Source organism: Artemia franciscana, chromosome 14 (assembly GCF_032884065.1).
Source record: "Artemia franciscana chromosome 14, ASM3288406v1, whole genome shotgun sequence".
In the NCBI taxonomy this organism is placed as follows: Eukaryota; Metazoa; Arthropoda; class Branchiopoda; order Anostraca; family Artemiidae; genus Artemia; species Artemia franciscana.
Genome location: NC_088876.1, coordinates 1,191,135 through 1,217,715, shown reverse-complemented (window position 1 = coordinate 1,217,715; position 26,581 = coordinate 1,191,135). Strand labels below are relative to the sequence as shown.

Here is a 26,581-nt window from a genome sequence, read left to right as displayed (position 1 = left end):
GCCCCTCCCAATAGCCGAACTCGGTTAAAAAATAAACTTGTACCCCCTAAAGTACCAACTAATCGATACGCCAACTCATTTGTGCCTTTCTTCACATCAATTTTTAATGCTGAGTTGTAGTGTGTGATTTTTGTCTAAATGTAAGATTTTTGTAAAAAACTGGATTTAGCTATGCTACGATAGTTTTTAAATATACCGATCTCTCTCTCTCTCTCTCTCTATCCACTGCTAGTTGTGCTCGGGCAAAAAAATATATTTATTATTTTATTAACTTTACGAAGCATCACCCTTAGAGCACACCTGAAACACAAAAGCACAAGGGGGGTTATGCGGAGATTCCGTCTTCTAGGATTAGAATCTCCTACAAAAATCAATGGCCGAAAACTTAACTTTTGATTTTATCCTCCCTCGCCTCCCCTACTCGTCCACATGGAATAAGTTGTGACTAAGGTTTCCTTCAATGGCAAAAAGCTGAACGATTGCCTACTACACAAAATATGATATTTTCTATACATATATCTTTTATCTATGATTCTAAAGTTTGATTTAGGCGGGTGGTTTGTGTTGAGTGTTCAAAATTTTAGCTTTTTTCATAGCGTTATGGTTTATTCATAACGTTAGAAACGTTATGAATGGTGCAACCAAGATTCGATTTTGGGATGGTTAGCATCTATATTGGTGCGCAATGCTATTCTGAATGGTCTTTTTATACATTTGAGGGTGAAAGTGGTCTGAACATTTCCGAAAAAGAGAAGCTAAGGCGCAACTTCATAGGCATGCTGAAAAACATATAAGATCTATTTTTACGACAAGTAAATTCTATTTAAATTAAATTACAAGAAAGAATAACAAAACATATTTCAACTTTCTAAAAACACAACAAAATTCACATTGACAATCAGGACGTCAATTGACTAAACAAAGGGGAGTGGAGAGGGGGTAAGGTCCAATCTTTGACATGAAATGTTTTAATTTCCTGTCAAAATAGCCACTTTTCAAGCCTCCTCTTTGAATTCTTGAAACTTGATGGAGAGCTGTGGTACCCCCGAATGACGTCCCAGATTGTTATGGCACAGCCAAAAAAAGAAATAGAAGCGACAACAACAGCTAAGATAAATCCAATGGCAAGAAACGAATAGGTTATCATACGGTACTGGACTACTAAGTACTAAAATTTAAAGAGGAGGGGTTGAAAGCCAAAGGGCAAAGAGGGTAGGGAGGGATCTGTATGATTAGGAAACTGATTCTTCTTGAAGATCTATCTTATTTCAACTTTTCAAAACGTTGATCTTTTCTGCAAACCAATGTAAGTTAATTGAAAAGAAATATGAATCTGGATTGGGATAAGAAAATGACACCTCGATAATGCACTCATCAACACATACGATTGTGGCACATATTACTTATTCACATAAATGGGTACCAAAACAACAAACAATCTAGACAAATACAAGAGTAGACTAACTTCTTAAGTACTTCGTATTATATCCCTTTTTCAAATTCTTTATAAGTAAAAAAAAAAAAAAAAAAAACGAAAAAAACATGAAATTCTGAATAATTTTTTAAACAGCCCAAGAAAAAAACTAAGTAATAAGACAAAAATCGATTGTTTTTTAAGTCAATTGATCCTAAATACTACTATTATTACTAACAACTCACCGCAGCACCAAGCCACCTGAGGCCAACACAACTACGCACACTCCTTCCCCAGCCTAATCTATTCAAAGCCTCTTCTTTACACCCTTCCAGGAAGTTGTCATTTCCCTTAAATCTTTCTTTATGACATCCTCCCACCCCAACAAAGGATAACCTGCTTTCCGTTTAGCCATAGACGGTTGACCGAAAAGAACAATGTTTGGCAAGCTGTCATCCTTCATCCGCAGAATGTGCCCTAGCCATCTCAACCTCCTAAATACGTGCCCTGGCCTCCTAAATACTCCTTAAAATTTGGTATGGAATTACAACCGTTTTATAAAAGTGATTTATATTCTGCGATCTCCACACTAATATTACTGAGTGTCCAGAAAAATAATTAACAAAAACGGAATACCCTGCAGAAGAAATACCTACTTTTAATGCTTTTTCTTTTATGTGGTTTTTCATTTTATTCATCAATTGAAGAGACTATTGTTTTTAATCATGGAAGAATTACCAGTAGAAAAAGTTTGGAAGCTGATGTGACCCGAACCATGATTTCATGTGACCTTTTGTTGAATTATTAACAATTTGTTTTGTTTTAGTTGACTTTTTGGATAGTCACCTACTTTTTCTTGGTATACTTTTTGAGTATTATCCCATTTACTCCTTTTGATAATTTACTTGTTAAAAAGGGAAATAAGTTGGACATTTAGTAATTCCATTTTGTGGCTCAAATTTTTAAAGAGAAATTAAATTTAAGAAAGCTAAATGAAAAATAGCGCAAATGGACTGTCGAAATATTACTTAATTCAATGATCGATGTCTCAATAATCAAACTGCATGTAGAGCCAGTCACAATATTAGTTCTAATTAATATGTATGATTTCAGTTGACGGCCTTTTCAGTATGATTAAGAGGAGAGTCAGTATTATGACGGGATAATGAATATAATCACTATTCTTCATGATAAAGAGGGGAGTCTGTTGGTGACCTTTTCAGTATTGATTTCAGTTGATGGCCTTTTCAGTATGATTAAGAGGAGAGTCAATATTATGATGGGAGAATGAATATAATCACCATTCTTCATGATAAGGAGGAGAGTCAGCTGATGACCTTTTCTGTATTGATTTCAGTTAATGGCCTTTTCAGCATGATTAAGAGGAGAGTCAGTATTATTATGGGATAATGTATATAATCACTATTCTTCATGATAAAAAGGGGAGTCACTTGATGACCTTTTCTGTATTGATGGCATTTTCAATATGATTAAGAGGAGAATCAGTATTATGATGGGTAATAAATAAAATGACTATTCTTTAAGATCAAAAGGGGAGTCAGTTGATGTTGGGGTAATGAATGTGATAAATATTCTTTATGATTAAAAGGAGAGTCAGTTGATGGTTGCTTACCCTTGATTTACACGAGTGCAATGCCACACTATTAAACATTTGGTTTTATTTCTAATACTTTTCACTTTAATTGCCTGAAAAAAATGTACACAAGAAATATTCCTTTAAGTTCACTTTGTACTTCCCCTTCGAACTTTCTTTATGAGAGAGTGCGCCATGAAAACCATCTCTTGCTTATTTTAAGAAAATGTTCAGCAAATAAATAAGACTTTGTAATGAAAATGGGTTAAAAGAAGGCACTACTACTTACATTTATTATTCCTGGCACCAAGAAATATGCTATATAGCTTTAAAAGAAACCATTGATATGATATATTATCTTTAGAGTTTTAACCACTTGAATTTTTTTTCACCTACCCAAACACAAAATTGGAAACCTCTTTTCTTAACCCTCCTCCTTCTTTTCCCTGACAGTACCATAAACTTTAAACACTATCTCCCTAGCCAATCCAGAGATATTACTGAATCAATATTGTGATAGCCTGGATAAAAAGATAAAACTTTCCCAAAAATTTCTTTTCTAAGTAATATGTCGAAACTAGTCGATTGATTAGTCCATCTCTTCTGGCAGACGTGATGGTAAATGGCAACAATGCCATTTAACTGAAGTATGACTGAATATAAATACAAGAATTTTTTTGTCTTGACTGGGAGATTGCTCTGAGAGCTTGTGTTTTTTCAGTATCAGAAATGTGGAGACCGTGAATGCGTTCGGACCTTGGATTTTATTTGGACTATAGTCAACTTTAACCATTTTACCCACGAGTCACAACTATTCTGATCGTTTTACCCTCAAACACTAGTTGAATTTTCATAAATCATGTAACCGAGTTGAGTCAGAGCGTAGTCTCTGCTTAAAATTTTGCTTGACAATCGGAATATTCCGCTTAAAATCGGAATATTCCGCTTAAAATCGGAATGTTCCGCTTAATATTTTGCTTGACAATCGGAATATTCCGCTTAAAATCGGAATGTTCCGCTTAAATTTTGCTTGACAATCGGAGTTCCTCACTGACAAAGAAGTAAACTTTTGGTGTTTATATATTTTTAAACTACAGTATACTTGACTATAGTCAAGTCAATTATAGTCAACTAAAATATTTCAGCCTTTTAACACGCTCAATATCAGCAACTAAACAAAAACGTATGTCTACAAGGCTACGGTAGTCCAAAAGATTCTTAAAGTAGCTAAAACTAGAATGAAAACTAATACTAATGCATGAAAAATAATCACAAGGATCTGTGAAATAAAAATGAATGTGTTCCCTAACCTAGCAATAAGCCATAATGAAAGAAATTGTCGTTGAACCAAAACACACTAACCATACAACTCAAACTTACAACATTTATAGTTTATAAATCAAACAAACATATAATACAGGAGGTTATGGAGGTAATAAATCAATCAAACATATAATATTGGCTATTGGGAAGTAAACAGATATTTTGGTTTGGTGGGGGGGGAGAGTATTTTTCTAGAATAGGAGTGGGTTAAGTAGGATGATCTTTCCATGGAGGAATTTTTCATAAAGGAGAACTGGATTTCTCGGCATTATTTAAAAAACAATCAGAAATAAAAAAAAATTTAAACTGAAATTAAGGAGCAACATAAAAACTTAAAGCGAACCGTACTTATTACGTATAAGAGAGGGGGTTACCCCTCTCTTATACCTTTCTCTTTACGTTTAAGTTTTTTAGAACTTTTAAAAAAGCTTATTATTCTAATTAAACGGCCCTTGTGTTTCAGGAGTTATTCTTAAATAATTGGAACAAAAAGTCAAACTTTAACGTAAGGACCGAGGTATTGAGGATGGGGCAACTACCCTCATATAAGCCTACGGAATAATTTCTCTCCGTTTTAAGTTTTAATGCTGCCTGCTTACTTTTGATTTCAAAAACTTGTTTATTTTATTTAATCCCCTAAAACACTGTTTTTGATTTTTACGAACACAGCTTAAAAAGTAAACTCAAAATATAATCTAGTTTTTACGACTAAGCCAGAGTAAAGCTTTCAGTAAAAAATATCCAAATCCCAAAGTATACATAACAAATTCTCTGTTTTGTCTATGCTGGTTCTCCAATTCTAAAGTCATCAACCTTCGGTTCATTCGACTAATTTGTCTTCTCAAATTATCAATTTCTTCTGTAGTATCACTGACTCCGGACAAAGATGCCATAGATTGACTAAAACAGAGATCATTATTAGACTGTTGCTTAAGCGGTAGCCATGCACTACACACATCGAACTCCATTTCCTTGGATATGCAGGGAGATCAAGGCATAGGCGTATTGAATATTCCTTGCTCAGACAAAAAATGAGCTGAAAACAAGTGAAAACAACTCAAGTAACTTTAACCTTCCTTTACAGATATAGTCGTCTTTGGCAACAAACAACTTAATAATGTTTGAATATAGGAAAGCTGTTGTCAAATTTATCTATTTTTTTTCGGGCTATTTATTTTTATGGCTTAACGCTGCAACACTGACGAAGGTTCAAATATCGATTGAATCTGGCTCATCACTGATACAAGAAAAAGAAGCAATAGATTTACTAAAACAGAAATAGCTCTTAGATTCGAACTTCATTTCCATGGATATACAGGGATAGCGGGCATAGGCATACCAACTATTCATCGCTCAGGCAACAAATGAGCTAAAAACACACGAAAATAAAAACCCATTTAGTCTTCCTTTTGCAGGTATAGAAGTCTTTGGGGACAAAACATATTATTACTGTTTGAACTTTTACGAATGAAAACAGCTGTCAAATTTAACTAGTTTTATGGGGGATATTTATTTTTACGGTTCAACGCGGCAACACTGACGAAGGTTCAATTATCAATTATTTCTGTAGCATCACTGATATCAGACAAAGAAGCAATAGAATGAGTAAAAAACTTGGCTTTCACATTTAAGTTCCATTCCCTGGATATACAGTGTTCAGGGCATAGACATAGACTGAGTTTTAGAAAGAACACACTCGAGTTTTGATAGTGTAATTATGGGATTCGGTATTAACGTGTCTGACCTGAACTACGCCGATGATATCACTGCTTTTACTTCTGATCCAGCATCTGCTCAAGTAATGCTAAATGAAATAGCATATTTCTCTCAGCTACTAGGTATGAATATCAGCAAGGTCAGTAACTAAAGTCAAGGACCTAAATATACATTTATATTATCAGTTTGTGTTTTAAGGATACGAATTTGTAAAAGTCGATAGCTTCACATTTATCTTGGTTCGCTAATACTCTCGTGAAGGCTTTGACCTTGGCATTCAGAGCAGAATTAGCAAAGCCCAAGCCATCTATTCTCAACTATGCCGCCATTTGTGAAACCGACAGATGATCAGTATGAAAAAGAAAATGTGTCTACAAAGCGGCTGTTAGATCTGTCCTCTTTTATACAGTTGGGACTTAGCCAATGAAGGCGCTTCATCTACATGGTATGGAAGTCTCTGACAACCAACCTTTTTACGAAAAATCCTGAGGATTTTAATTCCGACAGAATCTCAAATGCTGATGTACGTCACCGCTGATGCAACACCAAGCCCACAGCCACGACTGTCAAACAAAGAAGATTGCTTAGCTTAGTCATGCCCTAGTAAGACCCAATGACTGCATTATTCCAGCTGCTCGTTTGCCAGACTGGCGCAAAAGTCATAGCAGTAAATTGAAGAATACAACTGTCAAAAACGACCTCGATACCATTAGTGGATTTCAAAAGTTTGGCAGAAAGTGGGAGCGCTGCTGGCTCCAGTTTTTTGAAGAGCTGGAACAAGATCGCTACAAATGGGAGTCAACGTCTAGAGTTGACTCCCATTTGATCAACCGGGTGGGACGTTCAACCCATAGATCAACCGGGTGGGACGTTCACGCCTGGCCCTGCAGCAAGTAAAAGTACGGAAGGCATATTGACAATTCATTTTTTGGGCATTAGAGCAGGCCAGAATTCAGCAGAAAGTGATCACAACTGAGCAGATAGTTTGGCAGAAAGTGGGAGCTGCTGGCTCCAGCTTTCTTAAGATTTTTTGGTTACTTAAAAAGGGAACTTTGAACTTTTCACTTTTTTACGAATGTTTTTATTAGTAATAAATATACGTAACTTACGAATTCATTTACGTAATTAACTTTAATATTTGTATATATTTATTACGTATATGAGGGGGTTCATCCCCTCGTCAATACCTCGCTCTTTAAACTAAAGCTTTAATTTTGTCCCAGTTCTTTAAGAATGACCCCTGAATCACAAAGGCTGTAGAATAAATAGTTGAAATTAATCAATATACTTTAGCGTAAAAAGCGAGCTATTGAGGACACGAAACCCCTTATATACGTAATAATATCTGTTCGTCTTAAGTTTTTAATGCTGCTCCTTACTTCCAGTTGAAAAAACTTTTTTTTAATAATGTTGTTTAATAAAACTGTTTTTTTTTTAAATAATGCTAGAAAATCCTGCACCCCTTTCATGGAAATTCTCTACCCTCATAATAAATTCCTCCATGGAAAGATCCTCTCACGTAGCCCCCTCCACCCAACGCGAAAACGTCCCCCTGAAAACGTATGTTCACTTCCCAATAACCATTACTATATGTAAACAAGGGTTAAAGTTTGTAACTTGCAGCTCCTTCTCTGGGGACTGTGGGGGATTAAGTCGTGCCCAAAGACATGTTTATCGACTATGCTGGGTTTTTCGACTATGCTGAACAAAATGGCTATCTCAAAATTTTGATCTCGTGACTTGGGAAAAAATCCCATTTTTTTGTCAATTAAAAAGGATACTAGAAATTTTAATTGCCGTCCGCATGAGCGCTCTTGTGACATTCTACGACAACAGGGTCGATACGATCACCCATGATAAAAAAAAACACACAAACAAATAAACACATATCCGTGATCTTTCTTCTGGCAAAAAAACAAAACAAAAAAAACACCAAAAAACAATAAAATTCAGCATTTTTGGCGATAGGAGCTTGAAACCTCTTCAGAAGGGTTCTCTGATATACTAAATCTGATGGTGTCATTTTCATTAATATTCTATGACTTTTAGGGGGTTTTCCTACTTTCTTCGAAAATAAGGAAATTGTTCACAGGCTCGTAACTTCGCATGAGCGCTCTTGTGACATTCTACGACAACAGGGTCGATACGATCACCCATGATAAAAAAACAAACAAACAAATAAACACATATCCGTGATCTTTGTTCTGGCAAAAAAAAACAAAACAAAAAAACACCAAAAAACAATATAATTCAACATTTTTGGCGATAGGAGCTTGAAACCTCTTCAGAAGGGTTCTCTGATATGCTAAATCTGATGGTGTCATTTTCATTAATATTCTATGACTTTTAGGGGGTTTTCCTCCTTTCTTCGAAAATAAGGAAATTTTTCACAGGCTCGTAACTTTTGATAGGTAGGATTAAACTTGATGAAACTTAAATATTTTATATCAGCATAAAAATCAGATTCTTTTTGATGTACTTGTTTGTATCAAAATTCTTTTTTTAGAGTTTCAGTTACTATTATGCCGGGTCGCTCCTTACTTACAGTTTGTTACCATGAACTGTTTGATTCTGCGAAGAAACATGCACAGCTGTATTGGTCTCAGGTAACTTGGTGGTGTATTGAGGTATTAATAGAAATAGCAGCAGCCTTATACTCTCGTGCATAGGCGATGCGAGAAGATACATAAAATTAAGAGCTCATTTTCAGAGATAAGGGCAGCCTTTCTGATTTAGCAGAGACATAATATAAAATTAAAGAAAGCTGAATATTCCCTATGCGTTAATTCTGACAAGAAATAAGCTTACTTGAGCGACGTTTAGGCTACAATTGTAAGGTATATAACAATGTATAATTATGATTAATTATAGTTAATGGGATTGATGAGACTAAAAAAACACAGCTAGATTTCAATTCTGACAGTGATTAAGCTTCCCGATGCACTGCTAAGACGACTTAAGTTCGAAGATTTATCTGGAAAATTTCCAGAAAGTTGGGACGGGAGAGAGCAGGAAGTTCGGAAGGAGAGAGTTACATGGGAGGATCTTTCATGAAGGAATTTTTCATGGGGGAGAAAATTTCCATGAACGAGGCGCTGCATTTCCCAGCATTATTCAAAATACAATCAGAAATTAAATTAAAAAAACAAGTTTTTCAACTGAAAGTAAGGAGAAAAATTAAAACTTAAAACGAACAGAAATTATTACGTATACGGGAGTTTGCCCACCCGTCAATATCTCGCTCTTTACGCTAAAGTATTTTCAGTAATTTTAAGAGCTATTTTAATTATTTTAACAACATTCTTTGTAATGTTGTTATTTAACAACATTCTAATTAAACGGCTATCTATTATATTATAACAGAGCTATTTATTATATTAATTATAGTTAATGGGATTGATGAGACTAAAAAAACAGCTAGATTTCAATTCTGGCGGTGATTAAGCTTCGCGATACACTGCCACGAAGACTTAAGTTCGAAAACTTATCTGGGAAATTTCCAGGAAGTTGGGGCTTCCCCTTACATATTTTAAAAAGAAACAAAATTTACTTTGGTTAAACATGAAACAAAAAGATAATAGAAGCTCTGAAAAGCGCTTGCAGAATAGGTGTCTGGGATCTTATTTATTTATTAATTGAAAAGTTTTCAAAAACAATTTCGGATAAAAGTAAAGAAACATATTAAGACCTAAAACAACTAAGACAGTCACGTAACGATTTCAAACTAAAACAAGTAAAAATTAAAACAAATAAACAAACATAAAACTAATCAAAGTGATTATTTAAACCAAACCTAAAAATAATAGATAATGCTACAGATGAATAAATAAATCCTAAAACGAATAGAAATTAAAACCTGCGATCAACATTTGGCAGTAATAAAAGGCTTACCTTCTAGTAAGACTATCTTTTCTTGTAACATTCACTCCAATGTCTCTGATTTCAGTTCGACTTTGATTTTTGGCTTTTACAGTAATTTTTTCACTGATGTCATCTTCAGTAATTTTGAAGGTCTCATCATTCAGTGTTATGATTCTAGGAGGAGTCTAAAAATAGGTTTTCTTTCAAAAATGTATTTTAGATTCAGTGTTATGATTCTAGGAGGAGTCTAAAAATAGGTTTTCTTTTAAAAATGTATTAATGTGATTTTTCTATTTGGACTGTGTTTTTCAGTAGACAGGCGGGGGTGGGACAAAGTTGATTTTCCCAAATCAAGTGAAAATGCTAATGAGAAATGAAAAACTAGTCATATAGTACAACAAAGGCAAAGATATACTAAAGAAGAAAATTGACCTGTTTCTCTGGATGCTTGAATCATGAAGGCTTGTCTTAGTTTTGACTAGATTTTTTTTTACAGAACCTAAATTTCAGCTTGGGTGGGCTAACTGAGGTCTGGAGGGGGCAGTTGCCTCCCTGCCTCATAGTAAATTACACTCCTGCCCCCTTGTGGAGATGTATTTGCAATAATGAATCCATTCCTTCCATCTGAGAAGGGGATCGATTGGTGGAATAATTTTCCTGTGGTGAACTAACTGTGCATTCTGAGGAAGTGCAACACCAAATTTTCCGAGGTGTTTTCTTTGTGTGCTTACAGCCAATTTTGGGCAAAGCTCCACTGAATAGTGAATAGTTACTGTTAATTGAGAGATTAACATAAAATACAAATATAATAAGACAAAAATATAATATAATAGAATGAAGACAAGCTATTCGGTCATTTAGTGTTATGATTCGAGAAGAGTCTAAAGGATGCTCTGTTAAAAATGTGACGTTTTTATTTTTCTACTTGAAGCGCACAGAGATCAATGAACAAACTCTGTGAAATGCACCACAGAAAAATCTAAGAAATAAACCTAATAATTTTTACCGATAAGAAGTCAAACAAGTGGCCAAACAAAAAGAAATATTCATTGAACTAAAGTAATATTAGAACAAATCATTTTAGAACAGAGAATTTACAATAAGAATGTATTAGTTCATCTTCGAACTTTTGTCTCAACAATTATATAAAAAAAGAAACAAAATTCGAAAGGAAGAACTGTTGCCGCATTTGATCTCAATTGCACTATTGAATGATTCAATTAATAGTAAGTAACTGCAATGCAATTAAGGTGATTACTTGCTATTTAACTGAGTCGATTGTTTCCATATTTTTACCCAAATCAAAACTGGGAAAATCTAAAGATCTATTGTGAAAAAAAGAACACAAAAAGTAACAAGGAACACAAAACCAAAACAACGTATAAAGAAGAAAAGAGAGCAGACATATGAATGATTTTGATTTAATAATTGAATTTGATTTAATTATCTTAATTTAAATTGCAACAGTTCGTTCCTTCAAAACGATGAACTAAACTCTTATAAGGCCATGGTACCAAACAGACCCCAGATGAAAAAATATTCTATTTTTAGAATTTTTTACAGAGGAGCAAAAATAAACTTTTTCAGCATTTTACAAGAATAGTTTTATCCAAGAGTATACAGAAAATTAGTAATAATTGGAAAAAAATTCCAGCGTGTTACCAAAAGAATATGAATTCTTTTTACATAATAAGTAGTAAATAGTTTTGTACATGAAATATCTGAAGTGTAGTCATTGAACTAGATAAATCGAAACATTTGCATGGAAACAGGGCAAGTCTCTTGAGAGCGAAAGCGTTTGTAATCTGTGACATCACCGCGAGTGACTAAATTTTGTAGCTTCATTCTGCTTTTTAGCATTTAAAATGTGTGCATAAAAATATGTAGTACATTGAATAAATGCAAATTAGTCATTGAACTAGACAAATTAAACATTTGCATCCAAAAAGGATAGGTCTCTTGTGAGCGAAAGCGTTTCTAATCTGTGACATTTCCGCTTGTAACTAAATGATGTGGCTTCGATCTGCTTTTTAGTATTTAAAATGTGTGCATAAAAATAAGTAGTATCTGAAATAAATGCAAATTAGTCATTGAACTAGATAAAATGAAACATTTGCATCTAAAAAGGACACGTCATTGTGAGGGAAAGCGTTTCTAATCTTTGACTTGCCGCATGTAACTAAATATTGTAGCTTCATTCTGCTTTTTAGTATTGAAAATGAGTGCATAAAACACTTAATATATGAAATTAATGCAAATTAGTCATTGAACTAGATAAATTGAAACATATGCATCCAAACCCAAACAGGGTAGGTCTCGTGTGAAGTGAATTGCCTCTGCAAGAGGCAAAAAATATAATAAAAGAATGCTACAATACAATAGTTCGTTTTTCTGCAAAAAATAAAAAAAACAAGTTTTTTCTACTGAAAGTAAGGAGCAACATAAAACGAACAGAAACATTCCGTATACGAGGAGGCCTGTACCCTCCTCAATACCCCTCTCTTCACACTAAAGTGATTCTAATTACACAACCCTTATGTTCCAGCCATCATTCTTAAAGAACTGAGACAGAAGATCAAACTTTACGTGATGAGCAGCGCATTGAGGAGTCGGCAGTCCCCCCCATATATAAAATAATTTCTGTTCGTTTTATGAAGTAATTTTGCTCCTTACTTTCAGCAGAAAAAACTTGTGTATTTTATCTTATTTCCGATCATTTTTCAAATATCCCAGGAAATTCACCCCCTTCCACAGAAAATCCCCCATAAGAAATTCCGCCATAGAAAGTTCCACCCACGTAAAATTTTCCACCAGGAAAATACCCCCAGACAACTCCATCCTCGCAGCGGAATGCCCACGGAAAATTCCTTGTTTACGATTTCTCTTGAAAAATACTCCTTAGCATACTTTCATTTGAAGAGAGACTTGTTTTTATTCAATTTCTTATCCTTTTTAAGATCATGGGAGGATGCCCGCAGTGCAGAAAATATTTCCCTCCCCCCAATGGAAAGTTTATCCTACAGAAAATTTCCCCATGGAGGATTACTCCTGGTGATATCCCGATCTGAGCTCTTTTATGGATAATGGTGCAGAATTGGTTAGAGCGAAAAAAAAGAAGAAGAAAAGGCCTTTTGAGATGTTGCAGAAGCATGTATTTTTTCTACAGAAGCTGCTTAACTTAAGGTTTCGAAAAAAAGCACAAACATTTCAGGTCGTGATTAAATAAAGTGATTCCAATTTGTTATGCAATAGAGTAGCCTACATAATATGCACTGTAGTAGCAATACAGTGCAGTAGCCTACATGAAAAAAAAAATTATGCAAGGTAGTTTGTGAACTAGAGGTGATGATGCAGGTTTGTCCAACCATTTAGACCATTAAACTGAAGACTTAATGCGAAATCATCGTCTACAAATCCCCTCATATTACCCCTACATAAACTTAGGCTAAAGTCTTGAAGGTTTATCATTATTTATCTAAAATTCGTATTAAGAACGAACCTTAAAGTAGAAAAAGTACAATAGGATTATTTAAAACAGAATCAGCAAGCTTTGGCACGAGTTCCCCACAACCACATTAATATTCACCTAATTTTGATCACCCCCCCCCGCCTTTGGGGGATTTCAGATCTTAACATCGGAGGGCATGGATATTAAACTGGATGGCATGGGACTTATGCCTCTAACTTGTACTGAGATGACTTGATCTTACTCTCAGATATCATGGATCTTAATAGATTTTAGGCTGACTGACATGGGACAGAGCCTTCTCACATAGACTGAAATGACTGGATCTTAGCCTTAGATCGCATGGATCTTAAACTGAGTAGCATGGATCTTAGCCTAGATGACATGAGACTGAGTCTGTAATGCGTGTAAGAACTTGCATTAAGATACTGGATCTTAACATTATACAGTCAGGATCTTAACCTGATGGAATGGGAGTTAGCCTTCTAACTAAGATTAAGATAATTTGACATTAGCCTTGGATACCATAAATTTTAATGGATCTTAGCCTGACTGACATGGAGCATTCTCACATAGATTGAGATGACCAGATTTTAACACTGTGTGGCATGGGTCTTGATGGGTCTTAGCCTGGAACTTGTCTAATGGCCTGGAACTTATTTCTTTTTTACCTGGATTGAGATGGCTGGATCTGCTGGCATTAGAGCATTTTGTACTTCAATTTCATGCGGCTGAGCTCTATCAAAGATGCATTTTTCATTACCTGTCAAATAAAATAAACTCTTAAAACTGATTCACTTTAAAAATTAAATAAACATAAATATAAACTAAAACTAAAAGCCTACGTTAAAAAAAAAAAAATACCCAATAGTGCCAGTTTGGATTAAAATTCTGAAAATTACTACCATACGCATTAACTCCGTCCCAATGGCTTCTACGGAATGATCTTCTAAGCAATTGTGTTTTATTTTATTATCCGAAACCTGAGACATGAAACCTACTTTCCAAAACGCCGAGTTTAATTTTCCAGGAGAAACACATTTTTTAAAAGTTTTTCCTTTACACAGAAGGAACTGTTTCTTCTGGAAAAGATAATCTAATGGTACTTGTCTGTTAAAGGAAACACACTCAATAAAAAAAGTTGGGTTAATCCAAATGAAATATACCAAAACATGATGATAACATAATACTTTAGAAACAAAATCATGGAAACTAAAACAAAGAGTTATGGAAACTAGGCCACCCAGAACGCATAATTTTAAATACCCAACCTAACCCCTAACCACCTTTATATATTAAATGTTTAATGAAAATGTGCATACATCATAGTTTTCTCACTCAAAATAAATTTTTTTTTACCGATCTAGGGAGGGAAACTGGTTTCTGTTAGATGTTTTACAGCGTAATTCTTGAATGCGTTCCATTTGACAGACAAGCACAAATCTTTTTTTTTCAAAACTGATAATATCAAAACATCAATGTCCTCCTATCCCCTGAAGTGGAGAAAAAGAAAATTATTATGACCAACTGACAATACTATTGTTAATAAGGTAAGGTAAAGGTAAAGGATACGGCATTAGACTTTACAGTCCCTACCGGCGGTGCTGATCTCCGTTTCTTGGCCCTTCAGCCAGGAAGTGCAGTGGGGGGTTGGGGGCCAACCATCCTGTGCTTTCGCACACCCTTCCTGTTTACCTTCCCCAGATTTCTCCAGGTACCCATTTAAAGCTGGGTCGACTCTGGGTAAGAAAGAGTCGAATTTTAATCAAGAGTCGAATCTCAAAATAAAAATACGATAAAAAATTTACAAATAAATACGTTGCACAAATTATGAAATAAGTAATGTTTGAAGCTCCAAAAGCAGATTAATAGTAGATCCTGAGATTTTTCACAATTTAAAACTGGTTATTTAGAGGGCCCGGATAGACATCAAGATAACTAAGCATTCTATATTTAATTTTAATTTCTGACTGAACTATCATTTGATAATGATTCCTAATTTGTACTTTTATTAGTGTTTCTGTATCTTCACATATATACGATGTGTTTTGTTAATTATTTTTTGTCTACTATGTGCATGTAAAGACTTTCAAGAGGTATGATGCTTCACAGATATGGGTATTTTGAGGTTAAAAAATCTGTATTATCGGATCCTGTGGTGTTTTTCATAAAATTAACCTACAGAGGGATTGCAGGGAAGGAATGAGTTTGGAATACTGGTTAGATATTAAGGTGATCAAGCATTTTTCTGGTTTCATACTATGACATAGGATTTTCACAACTTGTCTGAATAAAGATCAAAGTACACAAGCAGGAAAGTATATAAAGGAACCAACACTTCCAAGGAGGGGTGGGGGATCAAATAAACATAAATGGACAAATTAGGCTGTGAGAATCATGTGAAAAAAATACCTTAAGATTGATCTGTATATATCCATGATAGGTTCCATATTTTTGGAAGATTTCATTCAAACAACAAAGACAGAGTAACTGTATGAAGAATTTGAGAGGGAGAAGAGGGGGATACAGTATGACTGGTTCAAAAGTCAATCAATTATTATGATTCCTTCAGCTGGCAAAATAGGTAAATAAAATCCTGAAATAAAAGTGCTTGAATACAGATGAATACCCCTTTGAGGCAAGGACCACAGAGATTCCAATCCACCCACTTTGTTCCTTCCTGCCCAGCAGAAGCCCAAAGCAGGGAAAAGGGGGATATAGGAGGGTTTTCCAGGGCAGTTGAAAGCTAAAAAAAATTGCTTAAAATCCAAGTCTTTCAGAGATTATGGAAAAGTGACCATTACTCCTTTATTTGAAAGGTCATAATGCATTTATCATGAATATTTTCTTCTTAGCACGCAGCAAATCACAAAAATTGCTTCTCTATAAAGCCTACATATATCAGTTCAAGACGAAAACCCTTATAGCACTATAAGCCCTTATAAAGGCTACATGTCTTAATTTAATTTAGAGGCCCCATGCAGTAACTAACAATAATAACTTAATTTGTTTAGTTGATGGAGAGCTTGAATACTTACCCATAAGGATGATTTTTTCAGGCACTATCATGGTAGAGATACTTGTAGGTTCTCCCAGGTATCCATTTTGCATCCTGATAGGGCTAGAAAAGGGGTCTTCAAGTTCACCTAGAGCATGAGAATAGTTCAAGCCTTATTTTGGTGTTTCTTTCAATAATATCATAAATAGCACTCAACATACATTTATGTTTCCAGTGTGATGCAAGAGTCGTGTAGTCTTTCTTGTGGGTCTGAAAGGGTTCTGTGGGTCTGAAAGGGTCCTGGGTTGAACAAGAAAGGGTCCTGTAGTCTTTCTTGTGGGGCTAATAATAGGCACAGCTAAACTTCTTTATAATTCTTCATTATGGTTTAATTAAGTTTAAATTAAATCATATTTACTTTTTTAATACTAAACAAAAGAAAAATTGTTCTAAATTCATTTATGCTTTCAGTAAAACATAATCGCCTATTTAGTCTTTGTGCGAATGTAATGAGGGGAGGGGGAGGCAGTGCTGCAAAACATCAATTATAGTAATAAATATTTATTTGTTGTAATTTCTGGTGGGTTTGGGTTTTTACTTTGTCAATATTCAGTAATTTTTGTTGGTTTTAAGTTTGATATTTTGTATAAACTGAAGGTCAAGGAGGCAGAAACTTAATGATAAAAGATTTGCTTTTAATGATGGAAGATTTGCTTAAAAAGGGCATGTCATGAATCAAAAGAACTATTACATGCCAAACATTTGTGAGATATGTAGTAATAATTTTTTTTTAATGTTTTGCATAAGAACAATGCAAGTAGCCATAAATTTATCATGAGTGGGTATAGAAACCCTTAGATACAAATTTTGAAGAAAATCAACAAAAAGGAATAAGAACAAAAAAAGTAGCTCTGAGTTCCATGGTGTCATCCTTTTACCTTTCCTCTTGGCATGTAAAAGTCATATCAATGTAATGTAACCCCAAGGAACAAGGGCCTAACTATGGTATTATCAGCTTTAGCAAGTTATTACCAACCAGCTTTTGTATAATATATATTTAATGTGTTTTGATTTGTGACTGTTGTAATAACCTGAGATTTATAAACAACAGCCTTGCAAGTCTATAAATATCAACTTTAGCAAAATCCAAGTACCAAGCATGGAAGAAATGTTTATTTCCTTTTGATATAGGATATAGTTTTTTAGGTATCTAAGAGTCTTCCATAAAAGAACCCAGGGCAATCATGGTTAACAAGTTGATAGAGGTACAACAACTTTATACTTATAAATTTGGAGAAGTGGGTGGACAAGGTGAGGGAACACCCTGAGGCACAACTTCAGACATGCCAATCATATCTGACACATTATCAGCATCAATTAAAAAAATATATACTTGTCATGTTCTGATTTGGCAAAGTCATGTAAATATCTACCATCACAACTGAACAGGTCCCTGAACAACAATTTCATTGTTTTATTTTTAGATTGATTGGCTATACACATGACCATCATGTGGGGAGGGATGAGTGGTCTCAAATATTACTTTAACCACAAACAGAGTAGGGTAAAATATCCAATAGTTGGCCAGCCAATCTAATCATTAACAGCTAAATCCTTGTAAAATTCCTATCATATTGCCTAGAAATTAGATAGTTTTACCATCAAAATCTTATTAACCAGTCAAAATCAAGGACAAGTTAACAAGGTAAAAACCTTTTTAAAAAACTAAATGATTAGTTGGAATATTTTAACAATACACAACACTCACAATTTGAAATATACTGATAGACTACAGTGGAGCCTAATCTTGGCCACACAGTTAAAGCTTGAGCCTAATCTTAGAAATTGCTGTCTATTCTTTGACACAAGGATCATAAAGTTTGAACAACATTCCCCAATCACAAACACAGTCAACATTGGGTATATTTAATCTAAGACAAGAATTGTAAAACAGAATATTTGTCTTAAAATGGGTCAGGATTTAGAAGTAACTTTTGTCTAAACGTTTTATTCAGAGTTTCAGGTGAATGCATCTGTCTTAAATGGAATATTTTATTAACATAACATTATTAAACCAGTAAGCTTTTTCAGTAAATTTTGACCCCAGTTATGAATAGCAATATTTGGCAAAGGATTATAGTTTCTGATCCAAATACAAACAAGTCTCAGCATTACAAGTGAGAGATAATCATACGAGAATAATTATTGAATTATTTTAACTGATTAATTATTTCTGCCAATTTTACTAACAAGTGAGCAGAAGAGGGGTGGTTTTGTCTTGCAAGCACTGTTGTATCTGCTGTGAGGGGTGTCTCCCTTAATCTGTAGGGAATAGGTAGCAGAAGCCAATGCTTCCCTTGCTTATTGATATCTGAGCATTTAAAAATAGCCTACTTTCTGATTACCTTCTGATATCATCTTAACTTTTTTTGTTATTTCTGAAAGACAAACATGAGCAAACACTAGTTTTGAATGTGTGCTAAAATTTCTTGCACAACCACTAACAAAAGTGTGAAAACAGATTGCATTGTAACCTTGGCTGTGAGTTTCTTTACACACAATGCAACCTTATCAGCAAAGAGACTTAGTTATTTTGAACTTAACATACAAGGCATCAGTCATGTCAAAGGCAACAGAAACATTATAGACATTTATAAGCTCTTCATATCAGCTGTCAAAGAGAAGAAAAATATACCATATTTTGTCATTTTTAATCCCTTTGAAACTCGAATCTTTGGCAATGCTATTTCTGCTACAGTGGCTGCAAATTTCTGCTACAGTGGCTGTAGCATTTGACTATTTATAGTTTATTATAAACCCAAGCACCTAGAACAAATACAAAATATAAGCACAAGCAAGCAATGTTATAAATATAAGCACAAGCAAGCAATGTATAAGCACAAGCAATATAAGCATAAAAAAGCAGGTTAGTCCATAATGCTGCATCTCCCTTCTTTTCATGAAAGGCGGTCTGCCTACAAATCCGGCCTTTTAGGTGGCCTAACCACTCTGCCGCTGCGGGTGTGCGGCATCACCTTTGATGTAGTGGTAGGGGATTTAGTCCCTGTGGCTGGGCAGTCGGGAGCGGCATTTTCAGGCGTAGGAACGATGGTTGGTGCGACAAGGGGTGGGTCAGAAGGTTCATCTTCTTCTCTTGGTAACGGAACATTTCTTGGCGAGGTTTCGATGTCTGTGCGGATTGGCTGGGGTGATTCGGTTAAGATGGGATGGGATATATCATTGCTTTTGTCCTGTGTGGTGGGCTGGATTCTGACCTCTTCCTTGGCTACGGGAAAGGAATGGCGGGAGATATGGACTCTATTTCGTCGCAGCCTGGAACCGTCTTCTGTCTCCACTATGTATGATCTGGGGTTCTCATGGCATGATATGATTTTCGCTTTGGTCCAGGGGCCGTTTGTTTTCTTCTGGATAAAAACTTGGTCTTCCAGTTGAGGTTCACGTAGCGGTTTCGCAGTCTTATCGTGATAGCGTTTCTGTCTTTCCTGTTCCTTCGATCTGTGTTGTAGGAAGGTCTGAAGGGGGGTGACTCTTGGTTTTAGCTGGTTGTATGTTGATGGTAGGACTGACCGTAGCTGGCGGCTCATGAGGAGTTGAGCAGGTGAGGCATGGCCGTCAACTGGGCTGTTTCTATATTCTAGAAGTGCAATATGTGGGTCGTTTCCACTTTCTTTCGCTTTGGTTAGTATCCGTTTGCAGGTTTGTACTGATATCTCCACCAGACCGTTTGATCTCGGATAGATGGGGCTGGAGGTTTTCAGACTAATTCCCCACTCTTGCGCAAAATCTCGGAACTCTTGTGAGAAAAGTTGTGAGCCGTTGTCTGAAGTTATCAGCTGAGGGATTCCAAAACGTGCGAAGTTGGCTTTCAGTTTGTCGATGATTGCGGTTGATGTCTGACTTGACAATTTGTCTATTTCAAAGTATCTGCTATAATAGTCGGCAGTGATGAGATAGCAGGTCTTGTTCCAGTCAAAAAGGTCAATGCCAATGTGTTGCCATGGGAGTGAGGGCGGCTGGTTGCTAATCAACGGTTTCTTTTGATTATTTGCTGCAAATTTAGCACATGTTTCACATTTTTGGACGAAGGACTCAATGTCAGCGTTCATCCCTGGCCAGTACACAATCATCCGGGCGCGCTGTTTGGTTTTGTCGATCCCAAGGTGTGCTGAGTGTAGCTGATGAATTATGTTGGTTCTAAGAGGATGGGGTATGATGATTCGTTGACCTTTCAAAACTAACCCTTTGTGGATTGCTAGTTCGTCTTTGATATTCCAGAATCGAATGGCATCTGTTCGGCACGACTGGCGTGTACCGGGCCATCCTTTGAGTATGAGTTCTTTGACTGCCTTGAATTGAGTGTCTTTTTCTGTCTCGTGGCGTATTTTGTCTAGTTTGGAGTTGCTCACTGGCAAGGATTTCATCACTGTATGCACAAAAACTTCAATGTCATTCTGCATTTTGGTATCAATGTCTGGCAGGTGTAGTCGAGAGAGTGCATCTGGGACTGGGATATCTGACCCCGGGCTATAGTGTACTTCGATGTCGTATGGCTGGATCTGAATCATCATTCGCTGTAGTCGTGCTGGTGCTGTATGGAGTGGTCTTGATAAGATGGTCTCTAATGGGCAATGATCTGTTGTCATGATGGTTTTTCTTCCATAGATGTAGTGATGGAAGTGTTTGCACCCAAACACGATCGCATACAGTTCCTTCTCTAGTTGAGAATAGTTCTGTTCAGTCGTGCTAAGGGCCCTAGATGCAAATCCTACGATCTTCCCATTTGAGGAGAGCTCAGCTCCAAGTCCATGCTTTGAAGTGTCAACCTTGAGTTTGACTACTTTGCATTTATGGTCGAAGAAAGCTAGATTTTCTGAAATGCAGCTCTTGATCTCTTTCATACTTGCTTCATGATCGGTTTCCCATCTGAAATCGGTGGCTTTAGTAAGATCTCTCAGTGGCTTATTTTTCGAGGATAGGTCGGGTATGTATTTTGATAGGAAGTTGAGCATTCCTAATAGTGTCTGTAGCTCTTCTTTAGACTGTGGGCTTGGCATGTCTTGTATAGCCCTAATCTTTTCTGGGTCTGGTTTTATCCCGTCTCTGCTAATGATATGTCCAAAGTACTTGACTTTGTCTTTGGAAAATTTGCATTTTTCACTGTTGAAGCGGATTCCTTTTTTTCTGGCTCTTCTAAGAACGGCGGATAGTCTCTGGTCGTGCTCCTTGCGGTTCTTTCCATATACCAGAATATCATCTACAAGTATTCTGATACCTTCCAATCCTTCAAACACCTCTTCCATTTTTCTCTGGAACTCGTCTTGTGCAGACACTAGACCAAAGGGGTATCTCTTCCATCTGTATCGGCCGTAGATAGTGCTGAAGGTTGTATAGTAGGAGGATCGCGTGGAAAGTGGGAGTATCCAGTAGCCTGAGCGGGCATCAAGCCTGCTGAATACTGCCGCTCCATCCAGTTCAGCAACGGCATCGTCGAAAGATGGGACCGGATAGTAGGGGCGTTTTATCGCCTTGTTCAGGTCAACAGGATCGATGCATAGTCTCACACCACCATCTTTTTTCTCCACCATGACCATGGCATTAACCCAGTCTGTTGGCTCACTGACCTTTTTGATGATATCAAGACTTTCTAGGCGCTCCAACTCGGTCTTGAGCTTCTGCTTTAAGGCTAGCGGTATTTTCCTAGCTGGATGTACTGTGGGTGTTGCATTGTCTTTTAAGTATATTTCACACTCTGTTTTGAGTTTGCCTATACCCTTGAAAACATCACTATATTTGGTGACTGGTGATTTTTCAATGGTCAGAACAAGCTTGATCAGGTTCATGTCTTTGCTTGCTTTAAACCCAATTATAGGTGTGGTGTTTGACTCAACCACAAAAAAGGTGAGTTGCTTTGTAGGCCCATTTTTGTAGTGACAAGGAATATTGCAGACTCCTACATAGGGTATTGTCAATCCACAGTAGCTGGTGAGGCGTTGCATGGCTTTCAGCAGCTTTGGCTTTGGCGACAGCTTGTCCAGGTACTGTGAAGGCAGGATGTTGACCTGAGCACCCGTATTGATCTTGAAATCAATGTGGAAAAACATAGCAGGAGAACACTTGATTCTTTTTGGGGGCAGCATAGTCTCTAAACTTCTTGAAGTAGATCTCAATTTTGTCCTTCTCTTTATCCACAAGCTCAAAAGTGCTGAAGATTTCTCTGCCTTGTGGACCAACCCAGATTAAGAGGTAGGCACATGCTACTTTCTCAGACTTGTCAGCAAGGGGGCCTTGGCACATAAGCTTTGCGTGGTTTTCAAATGTGGTCCATTCTGAGTTGAGGTTGTCTGCATTCCAGTTTATTGACGGGTGGGTGATCTCCATGATGTCTGACACCATGTAGCATTTGACTATTTATAGTTTATTATAAACCCAAGCACCTAGAACAAATACAAAATATAAGCACAAGCAAACAATGTTATAAATATAAGCACAAGCAAGCAATGTATAAGCACAAGCAATATAAGCATAAACAAGTGGGTTAGTCCATAATGCTGCAGTGGCTGCTAAACATGATTTCCTAAAAGCTAGATAGATGTATTGACACCACAACCCACATGCTCTTAAAAGTGAAATCAAATACTGAAAAAATAACAATGCATCAGCCTCTGCTACTAAAATTCACAAACTGCAAAGACATCATATAATGTAGTGCTAAAAAATGATCCACAAGACATCAGGGATCCTCATGACCATAAACAATTTACTGACAGTACATATAACAAAGCTTTAAATGATATTACAAATCTTAAGCAATCAAATAGCTACTGAGAAATTGTTGTGCACTCCAAATCAATGGCTAATAAAATAGTTGAGTGTGAAGGCCACTCAGCCATCTATAAGTGCTTCTATAAGAGAACCAGTCTTTGCACTAAACCCTTTCCAAGATAGCAAGAAGTCAATTAATTAGAATTTTATTGTTAGTTGTTATGTAGGCAAATTTCAGGGTCCTCTAGAGGAAGAAGGAGCAGAGGTGGGTACTTTAAAATACCTTTCTAGGACATACTTTGGTAAAATTCTAGTTAATTGACTTCTTGCTATCTCAGAAAGGGTTTAGGTCAGGAAAATGAAACTTTCAGGGATGGGTCTACAGGCTAAAGTATGTCCTGGGAAGGTATTTGAAAGTACCCACCTCCACTCCTTCTCCCTCTAGAGGGCCCTGAAATTTGCTAAATGACAGGTCTATACCTATTGAAATTTTGACAAAACAACATTTTACCTTAATTTTCAGTTATTAGTTGCTTTTCTCTGCCTTTAGTTCTGAAAATGCAATTCCTGTTATTTGAGTAGAATTTTGATCCATATCAATGTTTTTTTTGTTTTTTTTTTAATTCAGGAAATGTATTTGCATATCTTTAAAACCTTATAAAATGGAATCGAGCAAAGTTGTGAAGCTGAAAAATTTTTTGTTGTGTTTCAATTAAGCAGAAGATCTATTTTGCAAGGTTTCACTGTTATAACTCACATATTTTTAAAGGTCATCAAAGGTAAGGGCCCTCCAGAGGGAGGAGTAGAAGTAGTTGCTTCAGAATACCTTCCCAGGACATACTTTAGTCTGTAGATTCATCCCTGAAATTTTCATTTTCCTAACCTAAACCCTTTCCAAGATAGCAAGAAGTCAATTAACTAGAATTTCACCCATACTTTAGCCTGTAAACCCATCCCTGAAAGTTTCATTTTCCTAACCTAACCCCTTTCCAAGATAGTCAAAAGTCACTAAACTAGAATTTTACTGATATATCAAATAAAGCCATAGGATAGCCTACATACAGCAATAAGGATGGTAGGGTATGCTTGCAAATGAAATGATTGTTAGCCTAATTTCTACCTGGAAAAGCATTGAAAAGGGTATTAACTGAAATCCTCTGCTTGTCCCTATGTTAGTAATGGAATTTTTTACATATTTACCAAATCATGGCTTAACTAATCATGTCTAATAGGCTGCACTACCTATAGCCTAATGTTCCTGTCACTTCTATAAATTTTCTAAGCGTAGACAAACCCAAAATTTTACTATCTTTAGCATACAGCCAGGATCTTGTATCCGAGTGTGAAAAACTTACAATTCAGCTTTATCTGGTCAGGAATATTCATTTTTCAATTTTCACCGAACTCCATGTTATCTTTTTTTCAAATATTTTTAAGTTTTTATGCTCCAGCGTTGCTTAATATTCGAACATTGAAGTTTGAACAGCGTTAAGTTTGAACATTTAATAAAAAATACCGTTAAAAACTTAGCAGGGATTAAAATGAATGCATCATGTGATGCCTTTTCTCATGTTCCTTACTAGTTGATAAATCAATCATTTTATTTATACTAAAACATTATTACACCTGTGAAATGGTTATTCAGTCGAGTTTTTGCTTGTTTTGTGCTACAAAGTACAATTTTAAAACACTGAAAAAACACTGAAGCTGCCGTATTTCAACAACAAAGAGAACACAAAAACCTATCTGGTCAATGGACCCTTGTTTAAATTCGATAAAAAATAAAGCAAAACTATGGCTCCAGATATGGACTGAATGTGGTCGGGCAGGTTTCGGGTGTTTGGCTGCTCTCAAACGTAAAACTAAAACTGAATATAAACGTTATCTGAGGTCGGCACATTACCACGCAATGGATTTCCCTGTGAGTAGAAAAGATCGGTAAAGAGTGATCAATTCTGACTAGTTAAATGATGATACTATGACAAGTAACCGCCTTCCACCTTCAGCTTGGTATAAACATCATTCTTTGATTTTTTTTTTCGGTGATTAACAATTTAGTGCATTCTGTATATACTTGCCTTCTTACCCCTCTCTTTAGTACAGCGCTCTCGCAACGCCATATAGTGCCCATATCTTTTTCTTCCGTAATTGATGCTGTGAAAAGTTTCAAATCTGATTCAATAGATAAGGATGGTATTTCTAAGGTGCATATGCAGTTGGATTGCAACCCCCCCCTTCTATCTCATTTTCACTTTCTTTTTCAAGTGTGTCTCTGTACTTCAAACATACCTGAGAGTTTACTGTGTGGGACTGTTTCGTCAATTTCAAAAAGGGAAAGTCACCAACTGATCGTTCTTGCTATCAACATATTACTGTTTCTTGTAATAATAGCAAGGTTTTCGAGTATATCCTTCTACCTTTTTTGACTAAAACTATTAATGAGGATGAGAACAATTTGGTTTTTGGCATGGGGTGGGTTGTCAATATGCGCATAAGATTCTATCTTCTTTACTGGCTGATAATTCTTCCAAGGAAAATGGTCTTTATATTTGTGCTTTGGATCTTTCGAAAGTGTTTGATAGTGTGGTCCATAGTCAGCTCCTTTTTCTTTGTTAAATTCTGGGGTTAATATCTCTGTCATAATGCTTCTTAGGTTTTGGTATTCAAATTCGTTCCTCCAATTAAGATGTGCACTAGACACTATTGTAAGGGTACAAAGAGGAGTTAGGCAGGGCGGTGTTCTGTCCCCTATGCTTTTTAAGGTTTGTATTTCTAGTGTACTGGCTAAGATTTCAGATGCAAATCTTTAAAGTCTTGCGGATGTTTTTGATCTTCCGTATGCTGACGACTTGCTTCTGATTAGCCGTTCCAAAAAGGGTCTTTCCCAAATGGTCTCTATAGTTTCTGACGCTTTCTCTGATATTGGCCTTTCACTTAATATACATAAATGTGAGTTTCTTCCCTATAAATGTACTACATCTACTCCCCTTCACTGTAATAACTTCACTATCCCTCTTGTTGATTGTATTCGTTGGCTTGGTATCTCTATTACTAACAATCTTTCAAGCTTGCGTCAGCGTACTGTTTGTGATATAAATAAAAAGATCCAGATTGGCTTTGCAAAGATTTTTGCAAACAGAGGTCACTTCCTGATATGACTTTAAAGTTGGAGATTTTTCACATAAACTCTCCAGTACAGCTTCTGCGCGCCTATCCCCTAACCACCGTCTGATGCGTTTTTTTCGTCGATTTTGTGTATTTATTTCTCTCTTTGTGTTTTTTTTATATATATTCTTACTCAACCGCATTTATTTTATGTATCGTGTGAGTGAAAAATGAAATAAATAAATAAAAAAGTGCTTCTAGTGGCTAGTTTTTCCGATGAAGGAGTCAGAGAAGTGAAAATACTTGATGATGGTCCATATG

General features: G+C 36.0%; 1 protein-coding gene across 1 annotated transcript; it reads right to left on the bottom strand.

Annotated features, from left to right (window-relative positions):
• Positions 1-780: 780 nt before the first annotated feature.
• On the bottom strand, positions 781-24,611 carry LOC136035158 (transport and Golgi organization protein 11-like). Its single transcript, XM_065716716.1, has 5 exons — positions 24,511-24,611; positions 16,413-16,520; positions 14,046-14,137; positions 9,939-10,093; positions 781-5,231 (listed from the first exon to the last, which is right to left on the bottom strand). The coding sequence occupies exons 1-5, from the start codon at positions 24,539-24,541 to the stop codon at positions 5,027-5,029; spliced, it is 591 nt and encodes a 196-aa protein (XP_065572788.1). The 5' UTR covers positions 24,542-24,611; the 3' UTR covers positions 781-5,026.
• Positions 24,612-26,581: the final 1,970 nt, after the last annotated feature.